Raw genomic sequence first — 11,774 nt, 5'->3', positions numbered from 1 at the left:
GGAAGCACTACAAAGAGTACCTGGTGAGTCTGATTAATGGACACTCCTTAGACCCCGCCCCCCTCTACGACCTCCATGAGCTGGGCGTGACCTGTGACAGGTACCAGGTGGACAGGGAGGGAGGGGACAACGAGGACGAGCGCGCCTGCCACGATCGACTTCTGAAGGTGAGACACGTACGGGCGCCTGAGGAGGGAGGAGGAGGGGGTCAAGGGGGGGAAACGGGGCCACTTCCTGTTTGTTAGGCTTAATACTGACCTAAAAGTGTGTTTAACTATTTCATCCCAACAAACATCAACCTGGGAAAGATAAAGGAGGGGAAGGAAGGAAGGGAGGAAGGCTGGATGGATGGATTGATGGATTGATTGATTGATTGATTGATTGATTTGAACTGTGTCCTTACAGAAACTGGTTGAGGTTCCTCTGGGAGATAAAGTTCCTCGTAATAAGTGAGGGCGTCGTCTGAGCTGACGGCCTGTCCATCACACCGACCACCCAGAGAAGCCGAAGACAACCTGGAGCGTTCAGGAAGTCGTCTGCATCCTAACGCCATAACCAGTCAAACCCAAAGATTCTGGACTTGTAGAGGAGTCCAGATGTTCTGTGTGTGTGTGTGTGTGTGTGTGTGTGTGTGTGTGTGTGTGTGTGACTCAGGCCTCAGCTCTCAGTTCACAGCTCTTCTTCCTGTGTTTGTCTTCTTCTTTCTTTTGCTCTGCTGTTTGTCACCAATCATCACAATCAGGAGGCAGAGTGGAGGAACATACATGTACATGTTGCTGATTGATCCCGCTTGTATTGATCCATGAGCTGCATCAATAAATAAACAAATACAAACAGCTGATGTTGTTTTGGTGCTGTGATCAACCAGACTGGAGATGGACAGACTGAACATTTGGTCACTGGAGATGAAGGTGAAGATGATAAATTCAGAGAGTATAAAATGAGCTCTGCAGTGATTTTCATGTGACTGTGACGTCATGCGGTTATATTAAGAAACATTTCATGAACACACACACACAGTGTCCGCGACCTCGGTGCGCTTTGTCGCCCCCTGGTGGTCTGCGAGCGTGCTGCGCGCTTCTGTAAAGTCACGTGATTTCTGGGAAAGGGAGTGTGTGCTCTCCCCCTGTGTGTGTGTGTGTGTGTGTGTGTGTGTGTGTGTGTATGTGGGCGCAGGTCGGACTCTGTCGTTGAGGCGAACGCACCGCACAGGAAACGCAACTAAGGTAAACGAAACTTAAAGCGGCTTCCTTAACTCATCTCTGTTCACTTTACATTAGTTATAAATTCGGAGCCGCTGGTGTTTGTTTACTCGGTTCCGTTTAGCCGATACTGGTGTTTATTGTCTCTGTTCCGATTAGCGCGTACTGGTGTTGGTTGTCTCGGGTCCGTCTAGCGCGGACTGGTGTTTGTCTGGATGTTTGTGGATCGTCGGAACATTTTATTTCGAACTTCAGTTTTTATTTCCGTCTAAAAAACAGCGGAAGAGTTTGAGGGACTTCATTTAAACTCTTTGATCTCTCTGTGTCTCTGTGTCTCTGTGTCTTCATGTGTCCCTCTGTCTCTCTCAGCTTGTCTCATGGCATCAGGCAGAACGCGCTCAACTCGCCGACTGCGCTCCTGGATCGTCGAACAGGTGTGTGTGTGTGTGTGTGTAGGGGGGGACAGAAGGAGACGCTCAGGACCTCTGTTGATTCTGATTGCACACATAGACTCATGATTATATTCTGTCTGTGTGTGTGTGTGTGTGTGTGTGTGTCCTGGTTGCAGGTGAGCAGTGGGAAGTATCCCGGCCTGGTGTGGGACGATCAGGCTAAGACAATGTTCCGTATCCCCTGGAAACACGCAGGGAAGCAGGACTTCCGCAAAGACGAGGACGGAGCCATCTTCAAGGTCAGTAGGTCAAGACTGAGCAAACTCTGCTTTCAAAACTGAGCTGGGGCACTCATGAATATTCATGAGGCTGGAGTCTGAGCTCCTGATTGGCTGAGCTGAGTCCTCTGTCTTTACTGTCCCAGTGAGACAGACAGCATGGTGTCCTCACAGTGACGTCACCTGTGTCTGCCCTCTAGTGGTCTGTGTCTGGTACTGTAGGGGGGGTCGCCAAATTTGTGGATGAGTACCGTAGTTTTTTGTTTTTTTCCCCCACAAATGTAAATATCTTTGGATCAGTCGTCTCCCACAGGTCGCTGTTTAGTTTTTGGTCGAATTTCCCAAAACGCCAGTGTATACATGGACCAAATTGTTTGTTTTTGTAAAAAGCCCATATCTTGGCGAATTAAAGAGTTAGAGCTGTAATATTTCAAACGCAGAGGGACATATTCTGTAAGCTTGGGGGAAATTTCATTTTTTAACTTTTGATTTTGAAAAAAGCCCTCTTACTAATGTCTCCTCCCTTCCTCAGGCGTGGGCGGCGTTCAAAGGGAAGGGGATGGACAGCGGCGGCGACCCCGCCTCCTGCAAGACGCGCCTGCGCTGCGCCTTAAACAAGAGCACGGAGTTTGAGGAGGTGCCAGACCGAGGCCAGCTGGACATCTCAGAGCCGTACAAGGTCTACAGACTGGTCCCCCTCAGCGAGCAGGGTCAGAGTCCACACACACACACACAGGGACACACACACACACACACAGGGACACACACACACACAGTGACACACACACACACAGGGACACACACACACACAGGGACACACACACACACACACACAGGGACACAAAGGGGCACACACACACACACACAGTGACACACACACACATAGGGACACACACACACACAGGGACACACAGGGACACACACACACACACAGGGACACACACACACACACACAGTGACACACACACACACAGTGACACACACACAGGGACACACACACACACAGGGGGACACACACACAGGGACACAAAGGGACACACAGGGACACAAAGGGGGACACACACACACAGACACACACAGGGACACACAAACACACACACAGGGACACACACACACACAGGGGGACACACACACAGGGACACACAGGGACACACAGGGACACAAAGGGGGACACACACACACACACACAGGGACACACAGGGACACACAAACACACACAGGGACACAGACACACACAGACACACACAAACACACAGGGGGACACACACACAGGGACACACAGGGACACACAGGGACACAAAGGGGGACACACACACACACACAGGGACACAAAGGGACACACACGCACACACACACAGGGACACACACACACACACACAGGGACACAAAGGGACACACACACACAGGGACACACACACACAGACACACACAGGGACACACAAACACACACACAGGGACACACAGACACACACAGACACACAAAGGAACACACACACACACAGACACACACAGGGACACACAAACACACACACAGGGACACAAAGGGACACAAAGGGACACAAAGGGACACACACACACACAGACACACACACACACACACACACACACACACACAGACACACACAGGGACACACAAACACACACACAGGGACACAAAGAGACACACACACAGACACACACACACACACACACACACACAGACACACACAGGGACACACAAACACACACACAGGGACACACAGGGACACACAAACACACACACAGGGACACACAAACACACACACAGGGACACAAAGGGACACAAAGGGACACACACAGACACACACACACACACACACACACACACAGACACACACAGGGACACACAAACACACACACAGGGACACAAAGAGACACACAAACACACACACAGGGACACACAGGGACACACAAACACACACACAGGGACATGCACACAAAAGCCAACATAGCGATGGAGGCTAAAGAGCCAGAACGTTAAAGTGAAGGACGGCTACAGCTGTGCGTCTTAGGCCACGCCCACATCTGCTGTCAGCTCCAGACGGGACGATCAATCATCAATATCTTTGTTTACATCGATGGTTTAGGTTTGATGGCGCCGGACAGGAAATGCAAACAGAAACCGGCCAAGAGGTCGAAGAGGAAGAGCAGCGAGTCGAACAGCGACGCTGCCTCTCCACTCAAACACATCAAGGAGGAAGTGGAGATGGCCGAGGATCAAGTGGTGAGGCATCATGGGAGGGGGGCGGAGTCTATATGTGTCATCATCATCATCATCATCTGTGTCTGCTTTCCCTTCAGTGTGCTGAGGACGACGCTCAGGCTCAGCAGCTGTCTCAGCACAGCGCCACCATGAGGCCTCAAGGTGAGCTCACCTCCACCACAGCTCCTCACAGGGAGGAGGGAGGAACCCGGCTGATTACACTTCTGCTCCTTCTCCTCCTCTTTCTCCTTCCCCTCCTCCTCCTCCTCCTCTCCCCTCTCCTCCTCTGCAGTGATGGATGAGCTCAGGTTGGACGTGCGGATAGAGTGTGAGGAGAGCGTCGCTCCTCCTCCTGCAGAAGGTAAACAACATGTTTGGATTCTCCTCCTCCTCCTCTTCCTCACACAGGAAGTCATGATCATCCTTCAAGATTAATGGGACAAAAGATTCCTTTGTTATGGATATGATGTTAATAATGTGTGTGTGTGTGTGTGTGTGTGTCTCCAGGTCAGGACTCCTTCCTCGTGCAGGTTCATTATCTGGGACAGGAAGTGGCGGGGCGCCTGATCCAGGGCACAGACGTGAGGATAACGTACCTGCCCTCCTCCATCACCCCCCCGACCCCGGCCCCCCTCAGAGAAGGGTTCCCTCGCGTTCCCCTGCCGGAGCCTCCCGCGCTGCTGCCTGCGGGGGAGGAGCTCCAGGCCCTGTCCACCCTGCTGCCCTACATGGAGAAGGGCGTGCTGCTGACCTCGGCAGGGGGCGGAGTCTACGGAAGACGATACTGCCGAGGCCGCGTCTTCTGGACCGGACCGCACTCCACCTCGCCAGGGCCGCACAAGATGGAGCGCAACGCCGACCCGGTGATGCTGTTCAGCAAAGACGCCTTCAGACACCGTGAGTTTGACCTCTGACCCCTCAGCTTCACTCCTCTCATCACAGACCAGTGTGAAAGTGATGAAGGCTAAATGTGAAGAGGAGTTTACAAACATGTTTCACCTGAATTCATCACTGTGTGTGTGTGTGTGTGTGTGTGTGTGTGTGTGTGTGTGTGTGTGTGTGTGTGTGTGTGTGTGTGTGTGTGTGTGTGTGTCTCTGTCTGTGTGTGTGTGTGTGTGTGTGTGTGTGTGTGTGTGTGTGTGTGTGTCTCTGTCTGTGTGTGTGTGTGTGTGTGTGTGTGTGTGTGTGTGTGTGTGTGTGTGTGTGTGTGTGTGTGTGTCTCTGTCTGTGTGTGTGTGTGTGTGTCTCTGTCTGTGTGTGTGTGTGTGTATAATTCTGTCTCTGTGTGTGTGTGTGTGTCTCTGTCTGTGTGTGTGTGTGTGTATAATTCTGTCTCTGTCTGTGTGTGTGTGTGTCTGTCTGTCTGTGTGTGTGTGTGTGTCTCTGTCTCTGTGTGTGTGTGTGTGTCTCTGTCTCTGTGTGTCTCTGTCTGTGTGTGTGTGTGTGTGTGTCTCTGTGTGTGTGTGTCTCTGTCTCTGTGTGTGTGTGTGTGTGTGTGTGTCTCTGTGTCTCTGTGTGTGTGTGTGTGTGTGTGTGTGTGTGTGTGTGTGTGTGTGTGTGTGTGTGTGTGTGTGTCTCTGTGTGTGTGTGTGTGTGTGTCTCTGTGTGTGTGTCTCTGTCTCTGTGTGTGTGTGTGTCTCTGTGTGTGTGTGTGTCTCTGTGTGTGTGTGTGTCTCTGTGTGTGTGTGTGTGTGTCTCTGTGTGTGTGTGTGTGTGTCTCTGTGTGTGTGTGTCTGTGTGTGTGTCTCTGTGTGTGTGTGTGTGTGTGTGTGTGTGTGTGTGTGTGTGTGTGTGTGTGTGTGTGTGTGTGTGTGTGTGTGTGTCTGTGTGTCTGTGTGTGTGTGTGTGTGTGTGTGTGTGTGTGTGTGTGTGTGTTTCAGAGTTGGAGCAGTTCCGTCTGAATGGAGGCGCTCCCCCTCAGTGCAGCTTCACTCTTTGCTTCGGAGAGGAACTCAGCAAGAGCGAAGATCCGGCCAGCAAACTCATCATCGCTCAGGTCTCTCTGCCGTGGGCGGAGCTTCAGGTCCGGAGCGTGGCGTCTCTGCTGGAGTCCATCACCATCCTCCAGACTCTGGCCAGTCAGTCTCCACTGGGGGAGATCACCCTGAGCCTGGTGGCCGTCCCCCCCTCTGAGACGTGAGGACGCCGTCTCCTCAACCAACAGAACCCAGCCGGATCTGCTACTACACTCATTAACCCTTACATTACTCTGAAACATGCTGGAGCTGAAACTGGACAGACGCACCACAGCTGCACACTCTGCCTGTCTGTGTGCCTGTCTGTCCTCCCGTCTCCTCAGCAGCTTCCCCTGCATGTCTGTCGTCATGGCAGCAGATTTCTTTAGTTGTTGTTGTTTAATCGATTGAATAGTTACAAACTCACGCTGAGCTTAAAGAAGTCAACAGGTTTGAATCTAAACTTGAAGCTTTTACACTCTGAACTCTTTTAAAGTATAAATGATTAAACAGAAGTACACGGAGCATTATAATCATTAAACATGATAGTTCATTAATCAGTGTGTAACCTGAGTCCTACGTCAGCTTGGGGGCGTGGCCTGAGCTCCTGGCTCAAATCAGCACAAACAGGCTAAAGTGTAAATATGTTATTTATGTACCAAGACATTAAAATGTTTGTCAGACAGGTCGCACATGTGGTTACTAAAGACTCGCTTCAGGGCGGAGGCTCCTCCCCCTTCTAGATGTTTCCGTTGGCCGGCGCGGCGAGCTCTGCTATCTTAGCGTTGAGCTTCTGATTGGTCCAGTCCTTGGTGATGTCGTCCAGGTGGCTGTCGAAATCCACCAAGAGCGAATGATCGCCCGACTCCAGCATCTGAGCCGCGATCGCCCGAGTCTCCTCCCACTGCCGCAGCATTATCCTGTCAGAGGTCAAAGGTCGTCACAGCAAGGAGAAGGAAACAACCAACATAAGGAGAAGGGGGGGGGGGGGGGGGGGCGTGCGTTCTTACGTGTGTTTGTCTTTGAGCGTCCATCTGGTGTCTCTGCGTTCGTACATGACGATGGGAGGAACTCTGTCGTCCGGAGACATTTTGCTGCCGTCCAGCTGAGACAGAGACGAAGAGAGAGACGTCTTTACTTCTTAACACGTGTGATCTGTCTCTGACATGTACACACGGCGTGGAGACGAGCCCACGTGTGTGTGTGAGCTGAACTCACCATCAGCAGGACGGCGTCGTCAAACTGCTCTGCGATCTTATCTGCGATCTTCAGCGCGCACGGCGTGGGGCTGCAGACAGGAAGAGGAAATGGATGAGGAGCAGAGACTCAGAGGTTTGTGTTTGAGACAAAGAGGCTGCTGGGAAACAGAAACTCACCTGCTGTCTGACACGCAGGCGTTGGCTTGATAGTATCCCACAATCCTCTGCTGCGTCTGCGCACACCACACGTCCACCTGGGAGGAGAACAAGGACCACATGGAGCAAAGCAAACAGGAAGTCTCCTCTAGGACCCTCTGACAGGAAGTCACACACACACACCCCTACCTGTGTGAGGGCCAGCTGGGTGATGGGAGCCAGGGAGAGGTGAGAGTGCAGCAGGGGCACACAGTCTGTCACACAGACGGCGCCCCCTGCTGGGCTGGAGGACAGCAGCAGCCCGTTGATGCTGCAGCGTGGGAACAGGCAGGAGTGAAGGTACATCTTCACGTACGCACGACACGACAACTCCACCTCGCCCATGACTGCTGAGGACAGAGACACCGCGTGTGTGTGTGTGTGTGTGTGTGTGTGTGTGTGTGTGTGTGTGTGTGTGTGTGTGTGAGAGAGAGAGAGAGAGAGAGAGATCGGGGTCAAAGTTTATAAAGTATTCAGTTATTAAACATCACAGCTTGTTCTGTGTTGACACCAGGTTGCCGCTAGATGGCAGCAAAACCTTCAAAATAAAACACCGACACGTTCATGTGATGGAGTTCAGTGAGGATTCATGAATGGAACGAACACACACACACACACACACACACACACACACACACACACACACACACACACACACACACACACACAAAATATATCCCCACTTGTACATTTACACTTGTTGAAGCATCTTCAGCCGTTTTAAATTATCTTAAGTGATGAGCATGTATGGATTGTTAGCAGATCGATCAGGTCCGTTTTTGTCTGTCTGCATGTTATCGAGGACATAACGGATCTAAAGCTTCGCTCCGGCAGCAGAATCAGACTCAGACTCAGACTCAGTTCAGTCAGTTTGTCTCCATTGAAGCTCAGCGGCTGGGCGGACGGAGCATTAGCCTCAGCATGCTAGCTACTCACGCGCAGCTGGACTCAATCTTACCTGATGAAGAGGAGAATGATGAAGAGCACAAGTTCAGCGGCGCTTAGTCTAAGACGCGTGAATAAGCGGAGTCACGTCAACGTTAAGAGTCTAAAGACAACAAACAACCAGGGGACGGAGAGTCGAGCTAGCGGCAAGCTACACAGTACAAGCTGACACTTCCGGTCACGCCCACATCCCCTCAACGCCTCGATACCATTGGCCCTGACATCATCTTTGATCCGATTGGAGCATCGACGTGTCAATCATGTGCTGACCCTCTATGTTGACCCTCTGTGGTGCTCATCTGTGCCTCTGGTTGACGCTCTGTCTTGGTCGATCCAGGAGCACTGAGCCGCACCTGTGATGACGTCATAGTGAGGAGGAAGAGGAGGGGGAGGAAGGCACAGGGCTTCGTCATAAACATGCTTTGTTACGTCACTGAGGCGCTCTGTCCTCAGCAGCAGTGACGTAATGCTGTGTTTGGCTCATGACTACATTTCCCTTCGGCTCGTTTACGCAACTCTCAACCTGACCTCACTTCCGGAGCGGTCGTTAAATCCCCAGATTTCAAAATAAAGCTGCTTCCCGCACGTAGCCGTGTTAGAAAACAGGCACAAATACCAAACTCGACTTTTATTTTGAAACCAGGGTCATTCCCCGGCGATCCGCGGGGCAGCAGTCGAGCACCGCGGCCGGCCGGTGCGGACTCGGGAGTCCCGCTTGCCGGTGTTTGCGGTACACACCGGCTGCAGACGCCAGGATGAGGCTCCGGTGGCTCGGTGCCGCGCTGCTGTCCGCCGCGGCCGCCTACTACGTTTACCGGCCGCTACCGAGCGGCGTGAGTGAACCGTGGAAGCTCCTGCTGCTGGACGCGCTGTTCCGGAGCTTCATGCAGATGGTGAGGAGGGGGGGGAGAGAGAGAGACGGGGAGTGAGACAGGTTGATGCTGGGGTCAGACAACATAACTTTCTGTAGTAATAATAATGTTTAGAATGACCTCAGACAGATGAGGTCAGAGGTCAGAGGTCAGGAACCGAGTGATTCAGCGTTATGTGAGAAGAGAAGAAGAAGAGTGGAGCGTGACCTCGCAGCTCTCAGCCTCGTGGTCACAGAGTAAAGAGATCAGTTTGAGTTTAACAGCTCAGTCACACCCAGGTGACCTTTGACCTTTCATTGTGCTGATGGCGTCACACACACACACACACACACAGTTATACGTATACACACGCACTCACGCGTACACTCAAATACACACACACACGCACTCACTCTAATACAGACACACACGCACACACACACACACACACACACACACACACACACACACGCACGCAGTAGGACAGGTTCTGTGAGAAAGAAGAAGCTCCACGTGTTCAGATGTGTGTGTGTGTCAGTGTGTGTGTGTGCGCTCACACACGGGCCGGCTCGGCTGAAGGTGGATCCCTAACATGTTAGCGTGTGGCGTGTGTTTGTGTTGACAGAGCGACGCGGCGGACGCTCTGGGCCTGTGTCACCGTGTGGAGCTGCTGAACAGGATGATGTCATGGGTGGAGGAGGTGCGGCCTCGCTCCTGCCCCGCCGTGCTGGTACACGACACGCAGCTGGGCGGCGTGCCCACACGCGTGTTCCAGCCCAGGAGGGGGCGGAGCCTGAAGAGGGGGCTGATATACTTCCATGGGGGAGGATGGGCGCTCTGCAGCGGCCGTGAGTTTAGAGACTCTAACCTGCTAGAGCTTACAGAGTCAAAGTTATCAGGCAGAGCAGCAGCAGGAAGCAAACACGCTCCTCCTCTTCCTCACTCTTCTTCTTCTCCTCCTCGTTTGACAGGGATGAGATCCTACGACCTTCTCTGCAGGAAGATGGCGGAGGAGTTGGACGCTGTGGTCATGTCTGTAGAGTGAGTGTCCCCGCCTGTCTGTCCTCCTGTGGTTGATGACTTTCTGTCACCAAAACAAAGATTCAGAACAACAAACCTGCAAAAAACGGATTTTTCCCAGTTTGGTGTTTGAAACATGTTGTGACACATTCATGTTGAGTTCCTACCCTGACTTGTTGCCATAGTTACCGCCTTGCTCCGGCGGCGGTGTTCCCAGAGCAGTACCAGGACGCTCTGGCAGCATCGCGAGCCTTCATGTCCGCTCAGCTGTTACAGAGCTACAGCATCGACCCAGAGAGGCTGTGTGTGTCTGGAGACAGCTCAGGGGGAAACCTGGCTGCTGCTGTGGCTCAGGAGGTACACACACACACACACACACACACACACACATGCACACACGCACGCACGCACGTGCACACACACAGACACGCACACACGCACGTGCACACACCTGCACACACTCAAAACACACACACACACTCACACACACAGAGAGAACACACACACGCACACACACACCTGCACACACTCAAAACACACACACACACTCACACACACAGAGAGAACACACACACACACACTACTGGATGCACAATTCATGAGTTGTGTCTTGTTTCTCGTTCCATGATGTCATGGAGCTCCGTCAGAAGCTGCTGTGAGCTGTTAAACACACACACACACACACACACACACACACACACACACACACTGAATTTGTAAATAAGTTTCTGGCTCCAGGTCCAAACAGAACCAGTTTGACCTTTAACCTTTAACACACAGTCCTGTTTGTGAATCCTTGGCCAGGCTCAGCACTGTAACACCTGATGTTGACCTCTGACCTCTGTCTTCAGCTCGGATCAGACGGCGGTGCAGCCGTGCGGTTCAAAGCCCAGGCGCTGATCTACCCGGTCCTCCAGGCGCTGGACTTCCACACTCCGTCCTACCAGCAGAACCAGGCGGTGCCCATCCTGTACCGGTCCGTCATGGCTCGGTTCTGGCTGCAGTACCTGGGCGCCGCCTCCTCCCTGGAGTCCGTCCTGCTGGCTAACAACCACAGCTCTCTGGACCAGGAGGCCGTCAACACCCGGATCCGCTCCAAGCTGGACTGGACCGCTTTGCTCCCGGCCAGACGAAAGAAGCACTTCCGGCCGGTCGTCAGGGAAACGGGAAGGCCGGGCGTGTTGGCCGAGGTGCCGGCCCTGACGGACGTCCGGGCCGCACCGTTGCTAGCGGACGAAGCGGTCCTGGGTCGGACTCCCAAAGCGTACGTGATGACCTGTGAGTTTGACGTGCTGAGGGACGACGGCCTGATGTACGCCAGGCGCCTGGAGGACGCCGGCGTCTCCGTCACTAGCGATCACTACGAGGACGGTTTCCACGGCTGCATGGTGTTCTCCTTCCCGCCGGTGCTGTCCGGCGTGGGACAGAGGAGCATGGACAGATACATCCACTGGCTGGACCAGAACCTCTAGAACCAAAGACCTGCAGGAGCTCCACCTCTTCTCTCACCAAAGAA

General features: G+C 52.9%; 3 protein-coding genes across 5 annotated transcripts in view; 2 read left to right on the top strand and 1 right to left on the bottom strand.

The window, feature by feature from the left end:
- Positions 1-1,109: 1,109 nt before the first annotated feature.
- On the top strand, positions 1,110-6,731 carry irf9 (interferon regulatory factor 9). Of its 2 annotated transcripts, XM_076138416.1 has the most exons (9): positions 1,110-1,226; positions 1,572-1,636; positions 1,771-1,893; positions 2,405-2,582; positions 3,978-4,114; positions 4,192-4,255; positions 4,386-4,454; positions 4,601-4,990; positions 5,974-6,731. In XM_076138416.1, exons 2-9 carry the CDS (start codon positions 1,580-1,582, stop codon positions 6,231-6,233), a joined length of 1,278 nt encoding a protein of 425 aa, XP_075994531.1. In that variant the 5' UTR covers positions 1,110-1,226; positions 1,572-1,579; the 3' UTR covers positions 6,234-6,731. The 2 variants fall into 2 exon arrangements, with proteins under 2 accessions (XP_075994531.1, XP_075994532.1); XM_076138417.1 differs by lacking the exon at positions 1,110-1,226 and having other exon boundaries at positions 1,235-1,636.
- Positions 6,681-8,609, bottom strand: emc9 (ER membrane protein complex subunit 9). Of its 2 annotated transcripts, none has more exons than XM_076138420.1 (6): positions 8,401-8,609; positions 7,593-7,789; positions 7,425-7,501; positions 7,267-7,336; positions 7,059-7,153; positions 6,681-6,968 (listed from the first exon to the last, which is right to left on the bottom strand). In XM_076138420.1, exons 2-6 carry the CDS (start codon positions 7,785-7,787, stop codon positions 6,788-6,790), a joined length of 618 nt encoding a protein of 205 aa, XP_075994535.1. In that variant the 5' UTR covers positions 7,788-7,789; positions 8,401-8,609; the 3' UTR covers positions 6,681-6,787. The 2 variants fall into 2 exon arrangements, with proteins under 2 accessions (XP_075994535.1, XP_075994534.1); XM_076138419.1 differs by having other exon boundaries at positions 7,593-7,792; positions 8,401-8,607.
- A 420-nt stretch (positions 8,610-9,029) lies between these two features.
- The window catches only part of LOC142989049 (neutral cholesterol ester hydrolase 1-like), a 3,293-nt gene continuing 548 nt past the window's right edge, over positions 9,030-11,774 (top strand). The window contains exons 1-5 of the mRNA XM_076138418.1: positions 9,030-9,280; positions 9,864-10,086; positions 10,210-10,279; positions 10,444-10,615; positions 11,110-11,774. The exon at positions 11,110-11,774 is cut by the window's right edge and continues 548 nt beyond it. Coding sequence (XP_075994533.1) covers positions 9,143-9,280; positions 9,864-10,086; positions 10,210-10,279; positions 10,444-10,615; positions 11,110-11,730 — 1,224 coding nt within the window. The 5' untranslated portion in view covers positions 9,030-9,142 and the 3' untranslated portion in view covers positions 11,731-11,774. The remainder of the gene's footprint in view (positions 9,281-9,863; positions 10,087-10,209; positions 10,280-10,443; positions 10,616-11,109) is intronic.

Source organism: Genypterus blacodes, unplaced genomic scaffold (assembly GCF_046128005.1).
Source record: "Genypterus blacodes isolate CSIRO-AG114 ecotype Tasmania unplaced genomic scaffold, CSIRO-AGI_Gbla_v1 ptg000369l_1, whole genome shotgun sequence".
In the NCBI taxonomy this organism is placed as follows: Eukaryota; Metazoa; Chordata; class Actinopteri; order Ophidiiformes; family Ophidiidae; genus Genypterus; species Genypterus blacodes.
This window is presented reverse-complemented; position numbering and strand designations above follow the sequence as displayed.